This window comes from Pygocentrus nattereri, chromosome 16 (assembly GCF_015220715.1).
Source record: "Pygocentrus nattereri isolate fPygNat1 chromosome 16, fPygNat1.pri, whole genome shotgun sequence".
NCBI classification, from domain to species: domain Eukaryota; kingdom Metazoa; phylum Chordata; class Actinopteri; order Characiformes; family Serrasalmidae; genus Pygocentrus; species Pygocentrus nattereri.
Genome location: NC_051226.1, coordinates 2,694,845 through 2,712,953, shown reverse-complemented (window position 1 = coordinate 2,712,953; position 18,109 = coordinate 2,694,845). Strand labels below are relative to the sequence as shown.

The 18,109-nt window shown below is 40.4% G+C and overlaps 1 protein-coding gene across 2 annotated transcripts; it reads right to left on the bottom strand.

The window, feature by feature from the left end:
• Nucleotides 1-592: 592 nt before the first annotated feature.
• Nucleotides 593-18,109, bottom strand: faxdc2 (fatty acid hydroxylase domain containing 2). Of its 2 annotated transcripts, none has more exons than XM_017719554.2 (9): nucleotides 18,014-18,109; nucleotides 15,298-15,357; nucleotides 13,974-14,071; nucleotides 11,855-11,958; nucleotides 7,683-7,804; nucleotides 4,408-4,613; nucleotides 4,103-4,208; nucleotides 3,314-3,480; nucleotides 593-1,671 (listed from the first exon to the last, which is right to left on the bottom strand). In XM_017719554.2, the coding sequence occupies exons 2-9, from the start codon at nucleotides 15,346-15,348 to the stop codon at nucleotides 1,515-1,517; spliced, it is 1,011 nt and encodes a 336-aa protein (XP_017575043.1). In that variant the 5' UTR covers nucleotides 15,349-15,357; nucleotides 18,014-18,109; the 3' UTR covers nucleotides 593-1,514. The 2 variants fall into 2 exon arrangements, with proteins under 2 accessions (XP_017575043.1, XP_017575044.1); XM_017719555.2 differs by lacking the exon at nucleotides 18,014-18,109 and adding an exon at nucleotides 17,861-18,007.

Genomic DNA, 18,109 nt, shown 5'->3' with positions numbered 1-18,109 from the left:
TCAGACAGTAATCAGATCATGGGGAAACTCCAGGTCTACAGGAGTCAGACAGTAATCAGATAACGGGGAAACTCCAGGTCTACATGAGTCAGACAGTAATCAGATAATGGGGAGACTCCAGGTCTACATGAGTCAGACAGTAATCAGATAATGAGGAAACTCCAGGTCTACATGAGTCAGACAGTAATCAGATAATGGGGAAACTCCAGGTCTACATGAGTCAGACAGTAATGAGGAAACTCCAGGTCTACATGAGTCAGACGGTAATCGGATAATGGGAAAACTCCAGGTCTACATGAGTCAGACGGTAATCGGATAATGGGAAAACTATGTATTGTAGTGAAAAAACAAATAAGCAAAATTGTAAATTCGAGAGATACAGTGCTGCGTTACATTATACAACCAATAACATTAAATGCCAGTTTTTATCTGGAACGGTTCTTTAAATGAGATTATCGACCCGACATTAGATCTGATAGCTTACTGTCCTTCGGTTAAACTCATTTAAATTAAGCACAGTGGAGTCCTGCACACGAGAGCAGGGTTCGAATCCCTCTTCAGGCACCACGACATCTGCTGGTCAAGTTCAATACACGTTTAAAAGCACTTTATTCATCCCACCATAGCGAAATTTTTGATAACGGATTTAAGGCTGGAACTTTTTTGAAATGTAATACAGCAGAATGACTTGCTGAGTCAGATACAGAAACAATTATCGAACTACAAACTTTATAGATAGTGATGTCATTATCGTTATAAATGTAGCTTGCAGGGCATTTTGGGGAAACTGTGATATAAACTTTCAGTCATTTGCCACAACTGAACATGGGGGCGGCACGTTACGTATGATCTGTAATGTACGTCGCCAGTTCATTAAATGACATTCTGAACATGAACAGCAGGGGGCGACGTGACTGTCCTTTTCTATACTCAAAAAAGAGAGTGCCACAATAAGAGTCCCTGGGCAAAATAAGAGTTGCAAGTGATTTTAGATGTCATGCTAAATAATCAAAATATCTACATAAACTAAAACATTTATTATAATTATATTGAACAATTACTTAAAATTATCATTTTTATCATCACTATCAACCACAAAAACCCCATTATTGGTCCTCATATCAGCCCAGAAATTTGATATCTGTGCTCAACTTATTTAAAAAGAAAGAAAAAAAAAAAAGCTTAGTCCAGCAAAGCTATCTTGATTTTAGATTTAAGAGTCAGAATAAAAATTGCTAAGTATGACTTTAGTGTCATTGTCGGTGTTCCTTCTCAGGGCATGTCTTTATAACAATGTTAGCATATTTAGGCTTAAACTGGATTGCCTTACATGGATTAAGTCTAGCCTTGGACTAAACTGCAGTGCCAGTGTTGTTTCAACACTGTACTGCCTTTTCAGTCCAGGTTTAGACCTAATCCGGCTCTGAGAAACTGATCCGTATCTGAAATGGAGCTAACTGATAGTGTTGACTGTGTCCGCTCTAGTCTGGTCCAGTAGAATTCCTCGGCGGTGGTCACTCTGATTTCTTGGGCGGGTCAGGGATGCTCTCGGTGAGCGGCGTCAGGCTCAGCAGCAGCGTGTGTCGCTCGTAGGCTTTGGTCTTGCGGAACTTGTCATCCGTCCCGTGGAGTCTGTCCAGCACCCCCAGGACCCCGTAACACTGATTAAACCTGCAGAGACAGTAGTTAAAGCCACAGTTCAGCTGATAATGCTCAGTGTTTGGTTTTAGCGCTGGAGCTACGAGGCTAATGTAGCTAACAAGTAATGGCAGCATATACCCCACCAATTAGCATGGTGCTAACTAAGCTGCAGGCCTAAATCGCTCATCTCAAACCATGTGGAGGTGGTCAGTATCTAAGTCATGGTGACACCAATTACTTGAAGCCACCCCCATCCCCCCAACCTTCCACCCACTGTGGGTGTCTGTTTGCACAAGGCCACCATCCAGCGCCCTGTTAGAGTGACCGATGTAGAGGAAAGATTAAATAAACACAAAAATAAGTAACATTACACATTAAAGATTAAAAGACAATGACAGTGTAATTATCACTTGTTTTAAATTATTGTGGTATTCCATATCATCAATGATGAGCCCAGCTAATGTCTGTACGTTCATGTATTATTAAAGATCACAAAGTGCCCCGTACGGTTGTGCTCTACCCACCGGAACAGCACCGTCTCTGTTCAGCTGCTGTGTTGAGTACGTGTGATAAAGGTAAGCAGTAGGTAAAGGAAACGGGACACTGTGAACTGCAGCATGTATAGAATCACACATGTAACTGCGTAACGTTTGACTGCTTTATGTTTATGGACTTTACACTAGAGCTTTGAGACACGCAGGGAAATAAATACAGGATTCTCCTACAGTACCAGTCAAACGTCCTCAGTAAATGTGTTCTTCTTAATTGTAAAGACATTTTGCTCCTAAATGCTCAGTATTTGTTTCTAAGATTTAATACGTTACCTCCATTACCCAAAACCTTAACCGCAACCCAACACCTAATCCTAATCCTAAACTTAACCTCAATCCAAAACCTAATCCTAACCTTAACCAAAACCTAATCCTAACCCTCACCCTGGCCCTAATCCTAACCTTAACCTCAATCCAAAACCTAATCCTAATCCTCACTCTGGCCCTAATCCTGACCTCAACCAAAAACCTAATCCTAACCCTCGCCCTGGCCCTAATCCTAACCTTAACCTCAACCCAACACCTAATCCTAACCTTAACCGCACTGAATTAAACAAATTTACAGGCAGAAAATTGGGTTTTAGTCTGTAAGACATCATTATATATATATATATATATATATATAAAATAATATTGCAGAATACATATAAATAAATATGCACTCTGTGGTCAGGCTGCTTTGCTACATGGCCGCTTTGTTTGGCTCTGACTGTTCGTTTGTGAGTTTTAAAGAGAACTCCGTCTAAACCTGGTGAAGAGCGTCTCTGAGTGAATTATCTGCTATTGTTCTCTTTATCAGCATGGTGTTCATTTTGAGGTCAATCGAGGCCGAAACATCGAGCCGGACCTTCTTTATAAGCCTGTGTGTGACGTTAATACGTCAAGACGTACGACGTGGTGTGAAACTCTCTGAACTCTAAATGGGCTTTACAGGACGACTCGTGCCGTAGCGCTGCTTTACTCATCAGGGTACGACTGACGGGCCGGTGATTTGGCCTTTATGGGCTCAGTCCGTCTTCACTGTCGCGATCAAACGTGTAAAATAGCACAAATAAGTGAAAATCTGTGATGGAAGTGTTTAAACTTGTAGCGTTGCCCTGAATAATGTGTTAGACTGTTACTTGAGGTGGTGGAAGTCGTGGAACTCAGGCGAGGGCAGGAGGGGCAGGTGGTATCCACAGTGGGAGACGGTGGTGACCAGCAGAGCGATGGTGAACCACAGAGACGTGGTGGCCAGGTGAGAACCGAGCAGAATAGGACCAATCAGAGCAGGGAGCATGTTAGAACACTGGAGAGACAGACAGAGAGACAGACAGATGGAGAGAGATAGAGAGGGAGAGAGACAGACAGACAGACAGAGGGAGAGAGACAGACAGACAGACAGGGAGGGAGAGAGGGAGAGAGAGAGGGAGAGGGAGAGAGACAGACATACAGACAGATGGAGAGAGAGAGGGAGAGAGGGAGAGGGAGAGAGACAGACATACAGACAGATGGAGAGAGAGAGGGAGAGACGGACAGATGGAGATAGAGGGAGAGACAGACAGATGGAGAGAGGGAGAGACAGACAGATGGAGAGAGGGAGAGACAGACAGATGGAGAGAGAGAGAGAGAGAGACAGACAGATGGAGAGAGAAAAAAGTTCATATTTATTTAATATTTAGGATGGAGTTCTAATAAAATTATTATCTAGAATAAAGTCCTAATAAATTTATCTAGAATAAAGTTCTAATAAAATATCTATCTAGAATGAAGTTCATATTTAATATTTAGGATGGAGTTCTAATAAAATTATTATCCAGAAAGAAGTGCTAATAAAGTTCATATTTAAGGAGTTTTAATAAATCTAATATCTAGAATTGATCATTGTTAAAACTTCCTGTTCCCAAAAAAGCAGAAGCAGGAAAACTCACCACGTGTTCGACCGGATGAGCGTAGAGAGACACGACCCCGACCGGCGCCGTCCACTCGTGATGGATCTTGTGGATGTGCTTGTAGAAGGTTGGGTGGTGGAACAGCCTGTGGGTATGAATGCAGAGCGAATACTGAGGAGCTTGGTTCTGGTCTGTATCTGTAAATCTGTTCCTACCAAAGCTTTGATGGTCATTAATTAACCTTTAAATTTGGCCAAATTACTGCATATTATTATTGTCATGCACACTGACTGAGCATTGAGGCTACAGAGCGCAGCCACAGACGGCCAGCAGGGGGTGCTGACCGGTGTGAGTAGTAGAACAGTATCTCCTCCAATAGGCCGCAGATGGCCAGTTCCAGCAGAACCCAGTGGAATGTGGGTAGTTCTGGGCTGCAGGGTTCTCCGCGCCACTGCATCAGCGAGAACGTCAGCACCACCAGCGGCACAGACAGGAACAGCTGGTTAAACAGAACCGTCTTCACAGCCTGACGCAGCCTCTCCGGGTCCACCTACAGAGGGAGCGCTCCGTTACTCCGTTCTGTTTTAATGTTCCTTATTTAAACAGAGAATCCACACATACAAATAACCGTAATAATAACAGATACTCTATTAATATTTAGAATAGTAACATCATCTGACCGACACTTCCACTTCTCTCCTTTCATTTTACCGTTTTCACAATTTTGAATTTCCAAAAACACACACCTCCTCGTTTCTCCCCTCATTCTCCACTTCATCTCAGCCTCCTTCGTATAGCTGCACTCTGTAGTTCTACAGTTACAGACTGTAGTCCATCTGTTTCTCTGATACTCTGTTACCCTGTTCTTCAGTGGTCAGGACCCCCATGGACCCTCACAGAGCAGGTACTGTTTGGGTGGTGGATCATTCTCAGCACTGCAGTAACACTGACGTGGTGGTGGTGTGTTAGTGTGTGTTGTGCTGGTCAGAGTAGATCAGACACAGCAGTGCTGCTGGAGTTTTTAAACACACTAATGGACAATGAGTGTAGATACAAGCAGATGGACTTAATGAAGTGGATGGTTGGTGTTTATGGATGATTCTACTCAACTGGTTGAAAAACACATTTTTTACTGATCTTGGACTTTAGAGTAAAATCCTTTTGCTCTGAGTGACCCAATGCCTTAATTATGTTAATTTTATTAAACCTTAATTATGTTAATTTTATTGAACATTTAATTTTCTGCACTAAAACAATCATAACATTACCAAAACTTTACCAAATGTTTCTTCGTGACCATTTCAGCTCATTTTGAGGAGAACTTGACAGTAAATAACCAGCAAACTTTGAAACAGCTGTACACAAATTCCACCCCCACCTGCTCCAAGTGAACTCTGGGAGATGTAGGAATTTCAAGCTTTGCAGGTTCTCAAATGAAAAAGCAAGATGCCTTTAAAAGTTTATCGCAAAATGTCTTGATCTGTGTTCTGAATGTTTATTTAGAGGAGAATTAATCAAGAATTCATTCATTTAAAAAGTCTCTTCTGATAATCGTCTATTCTCAGTGGTGATGCTTTCACTGTGGCAATGTTGCCATTTGCTGTAAGACACAGGACGTTTTTGTTCAGTGCCAACATGCAGAAGCAGCATTAAGGTGCCTCCACTGCACGGTCCTGGCTTGGCTCGAGTTAATTCGCCTTTTTTGATTTTCCATTAGGTGAAAGTTGGTACCTGGTACTATTTTGGTACCAGATTCGTCAAGGTTCCAACTTCCAAGTGAGCTGAGCTGATAATTAAAGGTTGGTTAGTGTAGTGGTTAACACCTCTGCCTTCTACGCTGTAGACTGGGGTTCAATCCCCCACCTGGGTCAGCCCCCTACACTATACCAATAAGGGTCCTTGGGCAAGACACCTAACACCAGAATCTCGTCTGAACTCCGATGTATGTTCTCCTGTTTTGTTTTTAGGCAGCCTTTTGTCTCACTGCCATCAGCCTCTTCTGAACGAAAACTCTCCTTCACGTCTCAGTAGTTTCATTTGGCATCGCGATGGTGTCCAACTACATTGAGGAGGTGCTACATCTGCAGTGGAAAACGAAGCAGCTGTTACCAAAAGCAAGTTGAGCCGAGTCGAGCCAGGACTTTGCAGTGGAACAGCAGTGACTGTAATGATCCACCTGCTTCCCAACAGCCAGGAACAGAACAACGTTTACTCGTTTCCCACGACTTGCACTCCAATAACTTTTTCCTGACGATGGATGGAGTGATTACCCGAGTAATGTATAAATGAGTGAGTGAGGAGTAGAAGGCATGTGCAGTTAGACCATATCTGACCTTTGATAGCACATGAAAGGCTATCGTGAGTGTATGCCACGCGGGATCGCTGACCTTTATTATAATTTCCTGAGTATTATCTGAAATATCTCCCAGTGCGCGGTAACGTGGCGTGCTGAGCGTTTATCAGTAATAACACCGTTATCTGTTATCACACAGCTATCAGCAATAACAGCTCTTACCCTGCAGAACTGATTGTCTTCTGTGAAACAAACGCTGCAGGAGACCTTTGCACATGCACACAGATAAATGAGGGAAAACAAGAGTTTTGACCATAATAGTCAGCCCACCAACCTGTCTGTGAACTCCAACACCCTACAGTTATTTAAATGAAAATTACATTGATTTCATGCATAATTAAATGGTCAGAGTCATTCAGTACGGTGGTGATAGGAACCAGACGTCCCTCTAAAAGCTCCTCACAGAAAGTTCCTACATGAAATGGTTCTGAATTCACTGCCTGAGACGCTGTTTTACATGAAATAGTCCCCAAAGAAAACGTACTACTCCAGGTTTTCCACCATTTTCCATCATCAACATTCCATATAAGCTCAGAAGACTCGTGGAGGTTCTCTGGTGGTTCTGGATGGTAAATAAAATGCCTATATCTGTGTTGTAGTCATGGTGACGCCTGGTTCCCATCACCACCGCTTTAAAGACGTCTGAACCATTTCACACCAAACCCTCTGAATGATCTCACAAGAAAAATCTAATATTTGAATTAATTTTGTAAAACCAGCACTAGGAGAAATTCTCTGGAGAATAAAGATTCTGATAATAATAACATAATTACACAACAGTTGATTCCGGCCATGCGAGCTGATTGGTTGAGAGACGTTCTAGCCGTGCTGTTATTTCACCATAACAACACTGTGTCACTGCACTGAGATGCTGTTGCTAAGCAACGACTCTGACAGCTGTAGGAGACGCTCGAGCCGTTTGAACGTTTTCACTTCTTACTTTGCCACAAACAGAAAACGGACGCTGTTAAGATCACATCTGACCGGCAGCCGATTTGGTCCGACTCTGAAGACGAGACGACACGTTTGGCGATTGGTATCAACATATTAAACACCGCGTTCACGGCCCAGTTTAATTTCAATAATCAAAATGATGATGAAAGTAATTCTGAATTTGACCAAAATACTCGAATTGTGGTGAAATGTGAGTTTTAATGATGTACCAATTAATTTCCTAAAGAATCATTATCTAATCAAATCACTGCAAGATGATAATTTAACACTGTCTCAGTCTGCATAGGCAGGGCTGATGGAGGGAATCCCTACCGGATTGTTCTTGTCAGTCTGGATCCTGTAGCGGGTGATGACGCTGGGCTTTCCTGTCGTATCGACCACCATCAGGAATGCATTAACCAGCCAGAAGAAGAAGGTGGGAACCAGCATAGCACCTGGTCACACACAGAGATGAGTACATAAAGTTGATTCTGACTCTTCTGGTCGTATCTGTTGACCTGAAACGCACTTATAAGTGAATTATAGAGGCGCTGCCTGGTCGCCATGGATACCATAAGCCCTTAGAGAAAGTAAGTGGGGCTGCTTTTTTCACTGTGATGTTGCTGTGGTGCATGAGAAGTATTAAACTTCATAAGAAACAGGTTTGGTGAGAATGTTCTATCAGTCTGTCTCATCCAAACAGCTGCTCTGTTAGAGTGGATCAGCTGGAGTCTCACATTCACCTCATATGGACACACGTTTACAGAGCTTATTCGTTCAGCATCTGCCCACTGACTTCTGTTATAAGTGACTTTAGCGACATGTTTCAGAGAAACATGTTGAAATGACTGTCTGTGGTAATAAAACGACAGTTACTCTACTTGGGTTAAATATTATTAAGCGGTACAAATGACGCTGGTTGTCAGTGAAAGTCAGAATGCTGTCCCTAATCGGTCAGAAGTCTGTCCTCGTTTGGTCGGAATGCTTTCCCCACTCAATTGCTCAGAAGCTCAGCAGTCACTGGTTAGAAGGCTGTCCCTGATTGGTCAGAAGATGGCCACAGTTGGAATGCTTTCCCTGATTGGTCAACAGTCCCCTACCGGTCAGAATGCTGTCCATAATTGGTCAAAATGCTTCCCCAAATCGGTCAACAGCTTGTCCCTGATTGGTCAAAAGGCTGTCTCTGAATGAGACGGAGCTCAGAAGCTCAGCCATGACTGATTACATGGCTGTCCCTGATTGGTCAGAGGCTCAGCAGTCATTGACTACAAGGCTGTTCCTGATTGGTCAGAGGCTCAGCATTCATTGATTAGAAGGCTGTTCCTGATTGGTCAAGAGTCTGTCTTTGTTTGGTCAGGAGCTTGACCCTGTTTGGTCCAAGAGCTGTTTATCATCTGAAGTCCTAAACCTAACCAGTCCTGGAGCAGGTCAGGTGGGCAGTGTAAGTTGCCATGGTGATACAGCTCAATAAAAAAGACCAAATATCCAGTTTTAGATAAAACTAAGCTTAAAATTAGCAGGTTATACAGGAGGTTGTGCTTCCCGAGACCCCAGGTGGAGCAAGTGATGGTTATTTTGTATAATAATAATAATAATAATAATAATAATAATAATAATAATAATGATAATAATAATAATAAAGGTTAATAATAAAGAAATAATAGATATAATAATATAATGGGCATCGGGGTCAGATCTACACACTTCCTGGAACAGAAGGAGAAAATACCCGTTTAAAGTTGAGATTTTATCACATCAGATTTTAGAGAGAGATCAATGAATTGTCTCAAATAAAGCATAAAAAATGAATGAATGAATAAATAAACTGTTGGTCAGTATCAGCTTGTGACAGCGACAGGTTTCTCTCTGTTTGTCCTTTTTTTAAGTCAGCTCCTCGACAAGTTAAACGTTTTTATTTATTCTACTTTTATTCTACTTTCATGAGCAGATGTTGCCATAAAACAAAAAGCAAAATGAGAAAATGAAAATGATATGGATTTAAATCTAATTGAGCAAAATAGAGCATTATGCAAAAGTTTGGAGACTCCGGTCAAATGACATGTTATGTAACACAATCTTTACAGGGAACAAACTTCAGGACATGTTAATGTATAATTACTGTTTATTTACTGAGTTTAACACACAGGTAGAAATAAGAGTCCAACCGGCATTTAGTCTGTATAGAGATACACAGCACTGTGCGAAGGTTTTAGGCACCCAAGACACATTTTCAAAATCTATATATTTGTGTAGTTTGTGTTTATTTGCTGAGAAAAGTGTTAATTAAGTGTCAAAAAAGTGTTAAAGTGTCATTAATAATTATAGATATATAAATAATAACTAGTGATTTTCTGGATGTCGGTGTGTTTAACCATCTCCAAGCCTCTCCTCCTCGAGGAAGCCCAGTATTATATGTAGTTATAAAGCAGCTCCTGGTTTGACCAATCAGTGCTCAGTAAATTGAGCTCATGATGTAATTGATGATATTAATGAGTCTCTGTGGCGGCTGTGAAGGTGTCCAGGAAAAATATGGACCCAAGAAATTCTGGTTACTGTTTATTGTTTTTCTGTTTATTTGAATTATGAATTCGACTTTATTCTAATGTATATTGTGATAAACTCACTGCTGAGGTCAACTGTTTAAAATTTTGCTTAGACACCTAAAACATTCACACAGTGCTGTATGTTTGTTTTTTGGATGTTTATTGAGTTCAAGACAAAGTTCAATGTCAATGGACAATAACAGTCAGCAGTCTGAATGGACAATCTCCCTTGAAAGAAGTCCAGGACTAAGCTTAATCCTTGTCTTGGAAAATTGTACACATGCCACGTTTTATGTTTTTTTCCCCAGAGGTTTAAATTTCACAATTCCATTTTTTTAGATATAAAAAAAAGCTAATTTGACTGGAGGTGCCCAAACCTTTGCGTAAGAGTGGCCTGAAGTTTGAGGTGCATGTTGTTCTTTGGGCATGTTAACTCTTCCAGTCGAGTTAGGTAATGATGGTTAGTCATATTGGGTAATTCATATCAAGCTGTTAAACCGTGTATCTGAAACTGACCGACAGTGACCTTTAAAACGCAAAGTCCAGAAAAGCACACACTCTGACCGAGTTCAGGTCTGTGAACCTGAACAACACAATCTATTTGTGGCTGGAAGAGGATACGGCTTCTCCCAGAGGACCATCGTACTGTCGGCCTTTCAGCTGAGGAAGAATGGACGAATGTTTTTTCCTAAACTTATTCAGAGTAACTCGGTTTTTATAGGACGAAGTTTAGAAGTCTGTTCCACCCAAAGCCTGTAAGTGCAGAATCAGTTAGCAGTTCTTTAGATACGGATGGGCCACACGGTGAGAGTCAAACTCCACGATACTTGAACCTTTTCACAACACAAGGTGGTATTAATGTAAATCTGTGGGCAGCAATGTGATTAATTATGTAATTAAGTGACTGCGTTGAAATAATCTGGCAAACCGGTAAAAGTGATTTTTGCTACACCGTTTAAAAAACATTGGGGCAAGATGAACTTACAGTACTACTCTTAAAAAAATTAAAAATATCTCATTTACATGATGCCTGTAATGCACTTTCTGTGGATCTATGCATAAGAGTCCAGTAAAATTGGCTTTTGAATGTATATGGGGTGGAATTGGGGTCTTCCTTTGGAGGGTCTTAGTTGTAACGGTGTGTTAAACTAACCCTGGGGAGGTCGTACTTTAGTCTGCGCGGCTCTCACTATGAGCTGCTTATGTGCTAGGCTGCTATATTACACAGCAAGAGGAGATTCAAATAATACAAGAGTGAATTCTGTACAAAAACGAGTATGATGAGAAAAATGAGGCGAATCTGAGAAACATTTGTTTGATTTGCGGTCAAAATTCACAGATTCTGTTGCCATGGGAACATGAGAAGACGACCAAAACGACCTGTTTTGTCTACAGAAAAATGTTTAACTAGTTTATTTTAAGGGCTGTGAGCAACTTTATACCAGCAGAATGGCTTAACACGGACAACGATTAAAGACAGACAGTGTCAGTGACGTGAATCACTGCTTTTAAGAAGCATCAAAAACTCAATCAAAAGAAATCAAAAGAAGAGGACAACTGCTAAGTGGTGGCCCTCTGGTGGTGAATATTCACCCTGCTCAATGTGAGTGAGTGAGTGAGTCAGTTTCACAAGAAATTTCCCATCTAAAAAATACTAAAATGAACCAATTTTGAGAAGAAACAGGATGTAGAATTAAACATTAATAACAAAGATGCCATAATGAACTACCATTCAATCAGCTATTATTATTATTATTATTATTATTATTATTATTATTATTATTACAGTTACTGTATGCTGGTTATTGCTGCTATAAACGGTCTTTTATATGATCAGTGTACTAGAAGTACTGACCCCAGCGTTCATGTGTGTTTGTGGATTCAAACACGGAACTAAAGTGTATTTATGGAAATAAATCACACATTGAAGTACACAAAGTCCGGCACTAGTGCTGTTCTCACCGAAGATGAACAAGGCTGCCTCGTTTCCGTTAAAGGCGATGTAAAGCTTGGTCCACTGCGTCTGCCAGAAATCGCCCGATGCTCCCCAAAACCTCTGCAGATGCCTAAAGAACCAACACAGGCTTTTACACCAACCATTCCAATTCATCCAACCACACAACAAATACTTATTCCTAAAAAGGGTTCTTCTATTGTTGCAATGTCAAGCTTGTAACAAGAGAGGAACCGTTTTGGTGCAATAAAGAACCATTCTCAAAAAGGTTCTATACGTCATATTCTCCACCAATCTGAAGAACCATTTCACCACGCAAAGAACCATTTAATCATGCAAAGTGTTCATGGTTCTGTACAGAACTGTTTTCCCTTACAAAAGATCCCCTGTAGAACTGTCCTTTTCCAGAACGTATGGCTCTAGGTTTGTCCTCAGAAAAGTAGCTGCACTACAGCGAAGTGGATTTGATCAATAACACGATTCAGTGAATCTGCACTGAAAGCAGAAATCATGAAGGAACACTCTGAACCTCTGAGAGCTCAGACACCAAACAGAGCAGGGGGCGGGGGGGGGAGCTAAACCGGCCCCTAATGATTAAAATAAGGACCGACTGAAACCCAAAACTGCAGAACCAGCACCTGTAATTCAAACGAGAGAAATCTTAATGTGTAACAGAACTACTAAACATGAATCTCCCCAAACACGGTCGATCAGCCAAGACTTGTCTGGTGTCTAAAATCTGCTTCGTTTGTTTTAGGAGCTATAAGGCCAATAAAGCTAAAACTGGACTTATACCCCAAAAACTAGCATGGTGCCGACTGAATGCCTGAATCATCACTTATCTCATGCTGTGGAGGCGTTCAGTGTCTCTAATAGTCTGGATTATGTGGTTTCTGGACTCTGTATGACTCACTGTTCTCTATAAACATCGACTAAAGTACGGGCGGATTTCAGGCTAAGATGCTGCTACTGTCTGTACTGTTTGCTCTGATTTGTAGTCTTAAAGAAAATATAACGGGACTCGGTCTTATTTTCTATTATTACTGTTACTAAACGTCGTCACCGTCTAGCACTTTGAGCTGTGTGAAAAGTACTGTATAAATAAAAATGACTTATTATTGTTATCATTTGAAATGAAGGTTCTGTTCAGGTTCATTTTTCGTTCATCAGGGTATAAACAGCGTAAATGTTCCCTCAGAGCTCCAGCAGTGGGTTTAAGGTCAGATTGTGGAGCTTAAATCAGTTCCTCCAGGTGAAAAGTTGGTATTTGTTCCTTTTCATAACCGAATGTTTTAAAATAGAGCAGTAGGGTAAAAGCCTGGAGGCGAGGCGGGGCGTGTGGAGTCAGTCCAGCTTAGAACAGATCATTTCAGTGGGTTCTGGTTCAGTTATGTTCCCTGGCTAAAGGCACTGAGATGGAGCCTTGAGGTTCCCACCCCAGTGACAGAAGGGGCAGTGACCAGTGACAGTCTAGTACCTTTTTAATAGTAGTGGTAATATTAGTCCTGGTAGTATTAATATACAGTGTCAGAAACCACAAAGTATGTTGGAGACACTGAACACCTCCACATGCTTCTGGCTTAAAGGTACTAGACTGTCACTGGTCACTGTCCCTCCTGTCACTGGGGTGGAACCCTCAGGCCTCCATCTCAGCGCCTTTAGTCAGGGAACATAACTGAACCATAATCCACTGAAATGATCTGTTCTAAGCTGGACTGACTCCACACACCCCGCCTCGCCTCGCCTCCAGGCTTTTACTCTACTGCTCTGTTTTAAAACATTCGGTTATGAAAAGGAACAAATACCAACTTTTCACCTGGAGGAACTGATTTAAGCTCCACAATCTGACCTTAAACCCACTGCTGGAGCTTTGAGGGAACATCTACACTGTTTATACCCTGATGAACGAAAAATGTACCAGAACAGAACCTTCATTTCTACCAGTGTCCTCGTTAGCTCCATCAGCCTTGTAGTTCCAGTGCTAAAACTAAAGAAGCGAACTTCAGACTCCAAGCGTGTTTTGGCTGATTTGGGTAGGAAGAGGAGAAACTGGGTGAATCTGATTTATTGACAAATAACTATAAAATCAAACCACAGAATCCAAAGCTTTGCCCAGAAAACTGGTACCATGTCACAGAGTTCCGGAAAGCGACGAGGAAGAATAGTCCCGATCCAATTACGAAAGCCGCCTTTTTCACCGAGTCCCACAGTCCACCAGTGCTTTCCTGAAGAGACGAAAATCAATCAGAGTTTCAGCAGCACAATCAGAGATATCAGCTAATGTGTTCAACCCCACCAAACCTTCTGCACAGCAGCCAAACCATTTACCTGCTTAACTGAAGAAGATTTTAAAAATCCTTCCATATTTAACTGGTTCAGATGTAAACAGAGTCGTTCCAAGTGGCTCTGTGTGAAACGCTCAGTTCTAGATAAACTGACCGAGTCTGAACTGCTCACAGTGGTGGTGATAGGAACCACACGTCCCTCTAAAAGCTCCTACAGAAAGTTCCTACATGAACTGGTTCTGAATTCACTGCCTGATGACTGAGACGCTGTTTTATGAGAGTTTAGAGAACTTCAACTCCATTCATGGTGGAGGGAGACATGCAGGGCGCCGTGCGGCAAAATAGTCCCCAAAGAAAACTCATTATTCCAGATTTTCCACTGTTTTCCATCATCAACATTCCATATAAGGTCAGAAGACTCGTGTAGGTTCTCTGGAGGTTCTGGATGGTAAATAAAGTGTCTATATCTGTGTTGTAGTCATGGCGACGCCTGGTTCCTGTCACCACCACTATAAAGACGTCTGAACCATCTCACACCAAACCCTCTGGATCTCTGTTTACACCTCACACACTGAGTTATGGAAAATGGTGAAAAATCAGTGGAATTCCATTTATTCTAACTCTAATTACTAGAATTACAAACACCATAAAAATTCAAATCTGCCCCAAAGTAAATGTTGGTTTGTAACTCCAGCAGACCGAAATAACCTTCTGAACATTTTCATAACACTCTTAAAACGATGGTTCTTTGAGGGTTCTTTAGTAAAGAAAATTGTTCTATATAGAACCATGAACACTCAGAACCCTTTGCCTGGTGAAACGGTTCTTCTGAATGACCGAGAATGTGGTGCAGATGGTTCTTTATGGAACCTTTTCAAAAAAAGGGTTTTTCTATAGTTATGATGTCAAGCTTGTCACGATAGAGGAACCCCTTGTGTTGCTGTCTAGAACCCTTTTCAAAATGTTCTATGTAGAACCATTCACAGCACACTCAATAATCTGAAGAACCGCTTCACCGTGCTTGAACTTAGTGTTTGTGATCCTATAGGGAACCACTGTCTTTACTAAAGAACCCTTGAAGAACGAGCTAATTAGAGTCTAATGGTCTAAATTAGTACTAATAATAATAAACACTGGTATTAATATTCAGGCTGTCAGTAACTCACCTGTGGTCTGGACCTGCGGTCATGCTGCTGTGAGGTGGATGGAGCCTCCATTTCCTTTACCTGCACACACAGAACTCCTTTAGAACGTATCGGGACGGATTCACCAGAACACAGAACTGATTACAGCAGCACTCATCAGTTATTAACCATCTGAACTGGAACTTTACAGGGAGAGAGAAGACCTGCAGTAAAACTCCTCTTCTCTGATTTAATGGAAATCCTTTCATCACAGGTTCTGTTACCAGCATAACCACTGGAGCCAGAAGCAGAACCTCTAAACTTTAACATCTCAGGACTTCCCAGTGTTCGGTGGTGTGTCCCTGTTTTGCTGTAATGGCGTGCAAATCGAAAACGCTGGAAGAGGTGAAGCTGAAACAGCCTCACACATTTACTTCTGTCTGAATTGTGACCCAGAAATAGAGAAAATTCCCTCATTTTATTTGTCAAAACTGCTTCTGTTATTTGTTTACATTTATTTTCAAGTTTAAATGGAGAAAAAAAATCCCAGATGGCTTTTCAGAGGCCTCAGACGTTTGGACCCCAATGTAAGATCCCAATTTTATAATACAAAAAAAAAAAAAAAAAAAAATAATAATAATAATATCTAACAAATATAGTAATAAGTATAATAATAATTACAATAAGTTGTAGAGGTGAAAATATAATAATATATAAAATAATATCAATAATAACAATAACAAATAATAATAAATAATAATACATATAATTACAGCATAAGTTGGAGAGGTGAAAATAATAATAATAATAATAATAATACCAAATTTTATTTATATATATATATATATATATATATATATATAAAATAGCAATGTACGTTATAGACATGAAAATATAATTAGGTATATAAAATAAAATAATTACAATATGTTGTAATTACAAAAGTTGTGGAGGTGAAAATGTAATAATATATAAAATAATAACAATAACAAATATAATTATATATATATATATATATATATATATATATATATATATATATATATATATATATATAAAATAAATTACAATATAAGCTGTATAGGTGAAAATGTAGTAATAATAATAATAATAATAAATAACTATAATTGCAATAATAATACCATAATTGTAATAATATATAACATAATATAATAATAATAATAACAACAATAATATCAATATTAATAATAATACATATAATAATTACAATATATGTAGAGGTGAACATTTTATATATGAAATAATAATAATACCAATAATAAATATAATACATACATAATTACAGTATAAGCTGTAGAGGTGAAAATGTAACAATAATAATAGTAGTAATGATAATAATAACAATAAATATAATAATAAATGTAATATGTATAATTAAAATATAAGTTGTAGAGATGAAAATGTAGTAATAATAATAATAATAATATTATTATTATTATTATTATTAACAGTTTGTAGAGGTGAAAATGTAATGGTAGTCTTTTGGGGACCCCCTTAATCAGATTATTAGATTTTCAGACTGTTTACTGGAGTTTCCCCGTCATTAGCATCAGCGGTGGAGATCAGAGTTTCTGAGTTAATGAGCAGGAATTCCATCCCTGCCTGATCTTTCCTGTCTAATAATCAGGAACTGAACAGGTGAACGACAGGTGAACGACTCCTGCTGCCAAACTGCATGTGTGATATGAGAAAGTGGAGTCATTAACATAAAATCCCACTCAAGCCTTCCAGCTTCATTAGTAACGCCTTTATTTACAAGCACAGGCACCAGGAACGCTCAGGCATGTGACCTACACACTCTCTCAGCCCTGAATGAGGAACTGGCTCCTCTTTTCTGTGGTCAGCTCGATCCATCATCCTGCCCTTAAAGGGGAACGCCACCAAATTTCACAATTTCTGCATAATTAAATCATTAAAGTGTCAACAGACTGATCGAGTGGTTTGGCGTAAAATGCGTCATTCCAGAGAAACTCGCAGTGAGAAGTGTTCACAGTGGTGCTGATGGGAACCAGACGTCCTGGAATGGTTATGAGTTCACCGCCTGAAGCCTGAGACACTGTTTCACAGTAGTTTGGTGATAAAAGTGAAAATGGATCTAAAAGGTATTTTATTTATTATTTTTATTGATTTTATTAATCAATTTCGTTTGAATCAATTTACTGAAGGAATGATACAAGAAGGCTGTTGTAAGGCAAAATAGACCCCGAAGAAAAACCTATTTGATCAGACTGACCACAATTTGACCATCAACAGTACATAAACATGAGAATATTACACCTGTAAACGCACGTGCAGGTTCACTATTGATACTGCACAGTAAATCAACTGGCTACACCTGCACTGCAGACACCAGGACGTCTGGTTCCCATCACCACCACTGTAAAGGAATCCCAGATCCTCTCTGGATGAACCACTTCATATTTGTTTATATCATATCTATAGATCATAGTTGACTTGAGTAAACATCCTTATAGTCCTGTGACTGTAAATCTCATGTTTCATTAGAAATCTGTAAATTTCGCTCACATAACCTCTAAACCCCGAGCTCGTGCGCTTTAAACCGAGCTAAGAGCGAGCAGCTCACCTGTGACTCGGACTGAAACAGGCCTGGAGCTGCTCACCGCGTTCCTGAGGACTAATAACCTCCTATAAACCCGCTCAGGCCGCAGGTTAAAGCCTTTAATGCGCGGAGACCGGCTCCTCCTGCGGTGCAGCCCGGTTACAGTGCTGTACTCACCGCTCCGCTCTGCGCTGCGGGATGGAAACAGCCCTCCTGCCGCTCTTCTCTGCGGCTGCGGTCTGTTTACAGGGTTTATCTGCGCCGTGCGGCGCT

Coding starts and splice junctions, on each gene's coding strand:
- faxdc2 (XM_017719554.2), bottom strand. CDS start 15,348: ATGGAGGCTCCATCCACCTCACAGCAGCATGACCGCAGGTCCAGACCA. Junction 14,072..15,297: donor ACCGCAGGTCCAGACCACAG/GTGAGTTACTGA, acceptor TCGTCTCTTCAG/GAAAGCACTGGTGGACTGTG. Junction 1,672..3,313: donor CACGACTTCCACCACCTCAA/GTAACAGTCTAA, acceptor CTGTCTCTGCAG/GTTTAATCAGTGTTACGGGG.